The sequence below is a fragment of the Gadus macrocephalus genome, chromosome 16 (genome assembly GCF_031168955.1).
Source record: "Gadus macrocephalus chromosome 16, ASM3116895v1".
NCBI classification, from domain to species: Eukaryota; Metazoa; Chordata; class Actinopteri; order Gadiformes; family Gadidae; genus Gadus; species Gadus macrocephalus.
Genome location: NC_082397.1, coordinates 22653746 through 22664034, shown reverse-complemented (window position 1 = coordinate 22664034; position 10289 = coordinate 22653746). Strand labels below are relative to the sequence as shown.

At 46.9% G+C, this 10289-nt stretch overlaps 1 protein-coding gene across 1 annotated transcript; it reads right to left on the bottom strand.

Moving 5' to 3' along the window:
* Positions 1-4966: 4966 nt before the first annotated feature.
* On the bottom strand, positions 4967-9869 carry LOC132474401 (neurofilament medium polypeptide-like). The gene is made up of 2 exons (XM_060075062.1): positions 9206-9869; positions 4967-6345 (listed from the first exon to the last, which is right to left on the bottom strand). Exons 1-2 carry the CDS (start codon positions 9714-9716, stop codon positions 6269-6271), a joined length of 588 nt encoding a protein of 195 aa, XP_059931045.1. The 5' UTR covers positions 9717-9869; the 3' UTR covers positions 4967-6268.
* Positions 9870-10289: the final 420 nt, after the last annotated feature.

The window sequence follows — 10289 nt, the reverse complement described above, 5'->3', positions numbered from 1 at the left end:
ATTTTTACCATTACTTGTTAAGATTTAATCCAGGATTTTGTTCAAGTCAAGTAACTCTTTCATACAATCTACACATTGTTTATTCAACAGTTCATTGACCGTGTTATGTTTAAATTAGCAATCAATCATTCTTATTGAATAAGGCATTAGAGGGTGTGGCAGATAGGTGGCAGATATGCCTAGGGAGAAATAAAATGCTGTAGTCTGTTGGTCTCTTTAGAACCATATTGTATTCTGTGACAGCGATTTCAATTTGTACAAAATAATTCCCCTATATCGTGTGTACGTTTGCGTTTGTGTGTGTGTACCAGATAGGGTCGATATGATGGTATCTACTAGGTAACCAGCTTGCCGATTAGACTGCCATCTTCAGAGAATGCTGTCTGCTTTGCCGTCGCCTTCTATAGAGTGGCGAAGTCACGCCCCTTCCGGTAGGGCTCATGGGACCTATGAGATCGAAAAATATGAATGGGTGTCAATGGAGAGAAAATAATTATTTTCTGGTCCCGGTCTTTATATGCCCTGGATTACACATATGTTGTTTGTGGATTTAAAGGATAATTTTTCATGCAAAGAGTTCGACCGTTTATTGTGCAATTGTTCAGATAAAGGCTGTAGAGAAAACACAACGAGAAAGACTACACGGCTCGTATGTGACGTCACGCTCCCTGCGACTGGTGTGGAGAAGACCGACAATCTTCCCATCGGCCTAACTGAACCTCTGCACGTGCCCCGACTTATAATGGTTTTCACCTCTTTCGATGCTTTTATCCTCCCCTTGGAAAAAGCGGTGAAGTGGGGCAGAGAGATCGCCATCTCTGTGCCGAGTTCCAAGGGCGGGTGTGTTGACGTATATCATATGTGGTGATGAGTTCGGTGGAAGGAGGAATTTGGGGAATGAGCTGGCGGAGCTGCAAGGATGAGTAGCGTGCCATGGCTGAGGCTGAGGACGGACACCTGCCCCGGATCTCTACCCTCAGCTGAGCTGCGATGGAAGATGTCCACTGGATGGGAGAAGGATTTGTTTGATGGGAAGGCAGCGGTCTTGGCCACGGCAGAGGGCCGAAGCATCCGCACCGGTACAGGTGGAGATTCTTACGGAGTCCTTCGACACTGGCCGGTAGGTGTCCAAGCTAACGCACTGCACAGAACACTGAGAGGGGCTCTGGAGCAGTAGCCTAGCACCACCGTGGTTGTTAGTTCGAGGAATATCTAGGTAGACAGGTAAATTAGCCGAGAAAGTAGACAGTAGTTACCCAGAGTCTTCGACCAGGTTACGGCGAATTCATTGGAGAATGGCAGCCGGTGTCAGTCTGGAAAAGTCACAACCTGGTGCAGACGCAAGGAGGGATGCTGCTGGCCAGACAAGCGATAACTCCAGGTACTGGAAGGGAGGAAAGTTGTCCGGCAAGGCGATGTAGATGGTTGGAACCAGAGGACTCTTTCCCGGTGGGGCAAAGATTGACAGTTGGAAGCAGCTAGGTGCCTAGCTTCCCCGCTGACAACGCCGGTAAGTCTTAGGATCAATGTCCCGTAAAATGGGTAGGGCTCGTAAAAATAGCTTGTTAAAAAATGTAAATAATAAAAGTGTAAAATCACAGGAAAAACTATTTTAACAGTCATAAAATTAAAAAAAAAATGATCGTGGGCAGAGAAGCGGCGAACAAAACAACGCCAGCGTCCTCTCTGGTAGCCATCATTCATCATTGACCAACAACTTGACCTCCTGTGCCTTAATGAAACATGGCAAAAAACCCTGGATTATTTTTCACTAAACCAAACCACCTCTGCTGGATATTCCTACCTGGACAACCCACGCTCTGAGGGCAGAGGAGGGGGCATTGCTGCCATCTACCAACAAGACCTCCAACCTCGCCCTCTCACCATCCCTGCTGCTCCATCTTTTGAACACCTGGCTTTTAAATTACCCGGCCCAAAACCTCTCATCATTGCAATCATCTACCGCCCCCCCAAACCCAATCCATCATTTCTACCAGAACTCTCTGAATTCATCACCGCACTCTCCTCAATCTCACCATCTGTTTTACTTCTCGGTGATTTCAACCTACACATTGACTCCCCGGACTGTAAAAATGCCATGGACTTTCTGGACCTTATCAACTGCCTCGGCTTCACACAACACATCAACTTTCCCACCCACAACCGTGGACACATCTTGGACCTGGTTTGCTCCATTGGCCTCCACATCCACAATATCTCCAGCACTGACCTCTCCATATCTGACCACCTGGCCATCACACTTGTCGTTGACATTCCCGCCCCCCAACTCAAACCGGTCCGCACAATCACTTTCCGCAACATTAAATCCATCTGCCCAGTCTCTCTCTCCACCTGCATATCAAACACTCTTTCAAGCCTCACCTTTCCTGCAAGTCCAACCCCCATGGACCTCGTCAACATCTACAACAGCACACTGTCTTCATCCCTCAACAAACTGGCCCCCCTAAAAACCAAAACTGTCACCTTTACTCACTCGGCTCCCTGGTTCACCCCGGAACTTCACAAATTAAAAAAACAACTGCGACAACTAGAACGTCTCCACAAGAAAACCTGTCTCACAGTACACGCCCTCGCATACAAAGAGCACACAAACCTCTACAAATCAGCACTAAACAAAGCCCGTTCAGTATATTACTCTGGCATCATTCACTCTGGATCCTCCAACCCACGCACCCTGTTTTCCACCATAAATAAACTCCTCAAGCCCCCCGACAACATTTCATCCTCATTCACCCCGGAGAAATGCAACAACCTCATTTCATTTTTCAACTCCAAAATAGAAAACATCCACAACCAGCTTGCAACCTCCTCTGCCTCCACCCCGGTCCCCGAACCCACACCTCCTTCATCCTCAGACCACCGGCTCTCTACCTTCTCACCGATAACCACTGCTGACCTCTCCAAAATACTCTCCACCATGAAATCATCCACCTCCCCCCTGGACCCCATGCCCTCTGAACTCGTCAAAGCCTGTTTTACCTCTCTCGCCCCACTGATCACTGACACCATCAACTCCTCCCTTACCTCTGGCACTGTCCCCCCACCTCTTAAACTTGCTGCCATCACCCCTCTCCTTAAAAAACCTGGTCTTGACTCTGACGACCCCAACAATTTCAGACCCATCTCCAACCTCACATTCATCTCCAAATTACTGGAAAGAGCCATCGCAACTCAACTCAAGACTTACCTCCTCTCCAATAACCTATATGAAACATTCCAATCCGGCTTTAGAACCCACCACAGCACTGAAACAGCACTAATCAAAGTCACAAACGATCTCCTACTCTCCTCTGATTCCGGCTCCCTCACCATTCTCCTCCTCCTGGACCTCAGTGCTGCCTTTGACACCGTCAACCACTCCATCCTCCTCAGCCGCCTGAAATCCTTAGGCATCACCGATTCCGCCCTCTCCTGGTTCAACTCATACCTGTCAGAAAGATTTCACTATATCGCCGTAAACAACCACAAATCCCACACCACCCCTGTCTCACACGGAGTCCCCCAAGGCTCAGTGCTTGGCCCCATCCTCTTCATCCTCTATATGCTCCCACTTGGCCACATCATCCGCCGCCATGGACTTCACTTTCACTGCTATGCCGATGACACTCAACTCTTCATCACCACCAAAACCATCACTCCAGCTATTCTCTCCACCCTCACCAACTGCCTCACCGACATAAAAACCTGGATGAACCACAACTTCCTCAAACTCAACAGCAATAAAACTGAAATTATAATCTTTGGCCCAAAATCCACACTCCCCACCTCCCAGAACTACTCACTCTGCATTGATGGTCACTCTGTCACTCCCTCCGCCCTGGTCAGAAACCTTGGCATCTACATGGACCCTGCACTCTCCTTCAAGTCACACATAAACCACGTCACTAAAATATCCTTCTTCCACCTCCGGAACATAGCACGCCTTCGACCCACTCTCTCCTTCTCAGCTGCTGAAACACTAATTCATGCCTTCATCACCTCCAGACTCGACTACTGCAATAGCATCCTGTATGGTCTCCCCTCCACTGCAATATGTTCAAAACTCCGCTGCTAGACTGCTCACCCACACTCCCTCCAGAGAACACATCACGCCCGTCCTACGTGAACTTCATTGGCTTCCAGTAAAACAACGCATACATTTCAAGATCCTCCTCACCACCTACAAAGCCCTAAACAACCTTGCCCCCTCATACCTGACAGATCTCCTCCAACGCCCCATTGAACCAGACCGAACACGCTCCACTGTTGCCAACACCCTCATCCCCATCACCAGGACCAAATACCGCACCATAGGGGACAGAGCCTTTGCCATCGCCGCCCCTACCCTCTGGAACTCCATCCCCCTGGCCATCCGTAACTCTGATTCACTGCAGTCTTTCAAAATGTCATCTCAAAACACATCTCTTCAACATCACTTACAACACCTGACAAAAAATGTCCACCCTCTCTCTTTCTCACTGTCCTATCTTTCTCTGTATTGTTGTTTTTGGAGTATTTGTATGCATGTATGTACTGTACTGTTCATTTGTATCCTTTTTGTTTGGTGTTTTTTGTAAAGCGTCTTTGGGTACCGAGAAAAGCGCTATATAAAACCTATGTATTATTATTATTATTATATGCGTCGAGAGCAGCGAAGAGCTGTAGTTCACAAAGTGGCCTCACATAAAACCTAAAATTATCAAACTTCTTCACGAACATTTTTAGTTTTCTTTCTTTGAAAAATTATCATTTAAATCCACAAACAACATATGTGTAATCCAGGGCATATAAAGACTGGGACCAGAAAATAATTATTTTCTCTCCATTGACACCCATTCATATTTTTCGATCTCATAGGTCCCATGAACCCTACCGGAAGAGGCGTGACTTCGCCACTCTATTGCAAATGCTACGAGTGCGGGAAGTTGCATACATTTCAAGATTCAAGAAAAAAATCCAAAGGATATGATGGTAATTGGCACATTTGCTTTATTTTGAAAACAGACATTGAAACCATTTTAGTTTTTTTCTCACAAGTTTAAACTCCTGGTTAAGGTTGAAACTGGACATTGCACTCACTGAAACATAGGAAAAGTATTTTTGTTTGCTCGTTTGCTTGATTTTCTTTTTACTTTTTTTCTTAACATCAGTGCAAGTTGTATTTTTCCAATTCATATCAAACTGTCATAACAACACCAAAGACATCAAAAAGAAGCCGCAACACTTTCTTTAAGGTTTTGTGACTGCGGAAAAAGTTCCCCATCAGAGGGAGAGTTCCCATCATGCATTTGGTTCGATGGTTCATGCTACTGTAGCCTACTCTTATGTCCGTTTGGCCAGACACGGGTTGTAATATACGGTGTCAGCAGCTCAATACAATGGCCGACCTGCATGGTTAACAACACATTCTTGTCTTTCCCATGGCCACATGTCCTTGACTGTTAGTATGAGAGTGTTTCATGAAACAGGGTGTAAACAGAGCTTGAGTGATTCAAGCAGAAGTGAGAGCATAAAACGACTCGACGTCTTTATATGGATGGTCTTTTCTCAATTTCGGAATCTTGGACAGAGGAAGCCCAATGGAAATGTCACACATTTATTATTACATTCAATTTAGCATCCTTTGTTTTGACGGTACATTATATTTGATTTGTTTTCTGGGCACCTACATGGCGTTGAAAACTGGAGTTGCATCTCGGGATACCCGCGTTTGTTTGGTGTATTTTTTTTTCTGTTGCATGTTTTACAGGCTTGTGTTGAAGGTTTGTGTTGTAAAAATGTATTTTAGGAAAGTGCATCGCAATGCAAATCGGTTACAGTACAGTTGCAATGCATTGTAAAATGTGTGCATTTCCAGGTGGGCCAATTCATTCAACCGCTAGTTCACTCACAAAACGTAGCGAAGACTTCCCAAATCATAGTTACCATCTTTGAGCATCACCTTTGATGTAACAATTAATAAATACACGTTTATCACCATGATCATGATCATCATCATCATCATCCTCATCATCATCATCATCATCATCCTCCTCCTCCTCCTCCTATGACTTCTCTCTTCATATTAGCTTGAGCCAAAAAACTTCACGCTGGAAACTCCCCCAACATGAGAAAATCATTGCCACACAAAAATTGACAAACAAATATAAACGCACTGGCCCTCACATTGGGAAGGCAAACAGAGCAACCTTTTTAGATTTTTGTTTTTGTCTTAATCATAATGTTAATTCTTCTCCTGCTCCTCCTCCTTCTACATCTAAACCTCCTCTTAATCAGCCTTGGGCTCGTCGGCCTCCGCTGGGGCTGCTGGGGCGGCCTCCTCTACTTTAGACTCCTCTACAGCATCTGGGGAGGAGGGGGGAGGATGAGGGGAGGGGAGGAGACGAGGGGAGGAGAGGAGGGGAGGAGAGGAGAGGAGAGGAGGAGAGGATATGGGGAGGAGACGAGAGGAGGGGAGGAGAGGAGGAGGGGAGGAGAGGAGGAGAGGAGGAGGGGAGGAGGAGGGAAGGAGAGGAGGAGAAGAGTAGAGGAGACGTGAGGAGGAGAGGAGGAGGAGGGGAGGAGGGGAAGGGAGGAGAGGAGGAGAAATGTATTAGCAAGGGAGCAGCAGTAGAGCAAAGTTAATGATCCTGTGGAAACCTGAATACCTTTATATGCCCAAGAGAATATAATATAACATAACTTTACAAAACATAATTTAATATAAAATAATATGATATTACAAAGAATAATATATCATAATATGATATAACATTGCATTCAGTGTCTACACATTATCATAATAAAATAATAATAATAATAATACATTTAATTTAGAGGCGCCTTTCAAGACACCCAAGGTCTTACCCAAGGTATTACATGATATATCATTTAATATTATATAATAATCATATAACATAAAATTACATAATATCATGTTGTATAGCATCATATTTATCATCAAATAATATAACAAAGCAGCATATTGTACTACTCAGCACGGCATAATATATAATATAATATAAAATTACATCCTATAATATACACATGAAGTACGTGGCTTCTAGTCTTAACATGAAGTCTAGTAGCTTAAGCATGTAGACATCCCGTCATCACGGCCAGCCATTGTTCTGGTTGCTGGAAGATGATGTCATACCAGGATGATCTCATCGCCCAGATTTAAAAAAAAAAAATATGGGAGGAGGAGACATTAAAGAATGACATCATTTACAATCCAGCGGGAGATAGGAGGGTGTGTGTGTGTGTGTGTGTGTCTGGGGGGGAGAGAGAGAGAGAGAGAGGGAGGGAGGAGTGATGGCACCAGACAGAATGAGTCACACTGGGGCACTTAGCATATGCCAGATTCCAGGTAAATGCTTCTTTGCTAACCTCTATCACATCCAATTACCTGTGAGTGTAACGTTTTGATTGGACAACACGACTTTCAGTCCAGTCCACGTCAGTGACTGAGATTAACTGTATATATTATAGTGTATCACATTATATCATATCCATAACAATATAATGCCATATTTGACATGTGTAAAAGAAAAAATATAGATATATTGTATCGGAACATTCAGCATGAGAGTATAATAATAATTTGGGTGTTTCTTTGTTCTCCTCTTCGTTGCGTTACCTAAAATCCAAACAAGCGAACCACGCCTTCTCCCGAGAGGGGCTATCACACAGACTAAATAGTGGTGGTGGTGGCGGCGTGAGTTTGGCGTACTGCGACCACCACGGGTCATTAATCATTCATTCAACGCACAACACCTGTTCTCCCTGTTCTGGCCCATCGAGGCTGTAACTATGACAACAGGGAGAGGGTGCTGTCTTGATGACCTAGTTTTCTGGTAGATCTCCAGCGTGTGTGCATGCGTGTGGTTGTGCGCGTGCATGTCCTTGTGTGTCGGTGAGTGTGTGTGTGGGAGTGTGTCTCCGCCCTAGTGCCTCAGACTGAGCATGCTCTGTTGCCCACCTGTCTGACCTAGTCTTAGAGTCCTTGGAGCAGAAATATAACATGAGTTCATGCCGTGTGTGTGTGTGCCCAGCGTGTCTCGTATCAATCTAGTGCGCCAGTATAATGTCACAGACCTACAGGTTTACACTGGCCCTATGAAATTTGATTTGTTACTGTCCATAAACTTTCGTTATAAACTGGAGATCAAACTCCTCTGACACCTTGGCTTGATGTCACGTATCAAGCGTTTAAAATGAGTAATTTCATTTATCATTCCTTTTTTTTTTAAAGGTCTTAGGTATAGCCTAGCACCTTGGTAATTGTTATTTCATGACTATGTTTGCACATTTACCTGTGACCGCTTTTATACCATTTTATAAAATGTTTACTTTATTTAGACGGCAGTATTTAAGATGAACTCTCATCCAGGAGTTCACATCCTCCCTGATCATTGAGTCCTCGACAGGATGTCTCTGGCCTCTTTTAAGGCTGGGGAAGAGTCCCGTCTTCCACCTTGTGTTGAAGCAAAGGCCGTCAGTCTTAATCTGGGCCAGCTGTCTCTGGATGGCAGGTGAGTGATGGAGCAGAGCCAATTTAAGGGCATTTGGCAGCCGCTGGTATTTACTCCGTTATTGGCCCTTAGTCCCTGTGTTGCCCGTCATCAGGTGAAGGCTCACCTTTTGTTCTTTATTGGGTAGTACCTAATTGTCCCAGGAGTGCCTTGATCTTTATGCACCTCCATGTACTGAATGGCGTTCATTTGCAAGGGTGTGTATGCGTGTGTTTAGGTGTGTTTAGGTGTGTGTGTGTGTGTGTGTGTTGTGTGTTTGTGTGTGTGTGTGTGTGTGTGTGTGTGTGTTTGTGTGTGTAAACATCGTCCTTCTCTTCCCGAGCTCAGGAGGGAATAGATGTTAACATGTGTCATTTGTGTGCATAATAGTTGCTATGAAGGTAGAGCTTTGACTTTTTACAGGCAGGTCGTCATGTTTTTACTGTTGTACACAGGGACTACTTTTCATTGGAGAAACTAAACACACACACACAGACACACACATACTAGCGGCTGCCAAACGTGTACAAATGGGGCTCCTGGAGCTAACTTCAAGATCGCCTCCACCCCCACGAACACCACCATTCATAGGCCCAGACCCCACCCGGAACCCCCTGACCCCGCCCCGGACCCCCCCTATCCCCACCCTGGACCCCACCCGGACCCCGACCGGACCCCACCCACACGGGGCGACAGACCAGTGTGGTGTTTACCTTGTTTATCGGTTGTTTGGTTTGGCTCTTCCTTCTCAGCTGTCGGGCTGACAGCAGCAGGCACGTCGGCTTGTCTGGCCTCCTCCACCACCTCCTTCTTCTCCTCCTCCTTCTTCTCCTCGGCGGGGGTGGCCACCGTGGGAGTCTTGGCGGGCGCCGCAGCCTCCTCTGCCTTCACCTCCACCTTGGGCTCCTCTTTCTGGGGTTCGGAGGGCGCGCTGGCGGCCGTGGGGGAGGGGGCCGCGCCTACGGGGGAAGCGGCGGTGGCGGCGGCGGTGGCAGGGGCCGGGGAGTTAGCCGGCTTCTCGGCCGCGGCGGGGCTCTTGGCTTGGCTCGTCTCCTCCTCCTTCTTTACCTCCTCCCCTCCGGCCTTCTGCTCCTCCACCTTGGCGGGCGCCTCCTCTCCGGCGGCCTTCTGCTCCTCCTCCCCTTTCTTCTCCTCCTCGCCCTCCTCGGGCACGGCCGGGGCGTTGCCCTCCTTCTCCTCCTCCTCCTCCTCGCCGTCCTTCATCTTTTTCCGGGTTATGTGTCCTCGGAAGCTGGCCTGTATTTTGGTGGCGGCCTTGTGGGCCTTGTCCTCGGGTTTGTGGACGGCGCCGTCCTGCTCGATCTTCTGGTCCGCATCCTCGTTCTTCTCCACCTAGAGGGAGAGAGAGAGAGGGAGAGAGAGAGAGAGAGAGAGAGAGAGAGAGAGAGAGAGAGAGAGAGAGAGAGAGAGAGAGAGAGAGAGAGAGAGAGAGAGAGAATCATCAGACCACAGATGATCACTCTGAAGCATGAGACCGGTGCTCAGTCCTGGCCCCCGAGCGCCCCATGCAGTCCTCAGTAATAGCTCTGATCCTAGCCACAGTCAGGAGAGTGATGTGGGTCGACTTTACAGCATGGGCAGAAAGGGACTGAGGGCAGAAGGGAAAGGTTCATCTGTGAGGAGGACAGGGAGTTTAGAGTCAGTAGGATCGCTGGAGGATTTATTGGAGGAGAAGAGGAGGCAAGGAGGGCAGTTTTATCTATGAATGGGTTGTAGGATTTAGAAAAGGGATTGTATAGGATTGGAGCAGGAAGAGAGCTTGGAATAGGACAGCAC

What these genes read in the sequence shown, in the direction of transcription:
- LOC132474401 (XM_060075062.1), bottom strand. Translation starts at nt 9,716, where the DNA reads ATGAAGGACGGCGAGGAGGAGGAGGAGGAGAAGGAGGGCAACGCCCCG. An exon ending in CCAAACAACCGATAAACAAG is followed by an intron (nt 6,346 to 9,205) that starts GTAAACACCACA and finishes CCTCCTCCCCAG; the next exon opens with ATGCTGTAGAGGAGTCTAAA.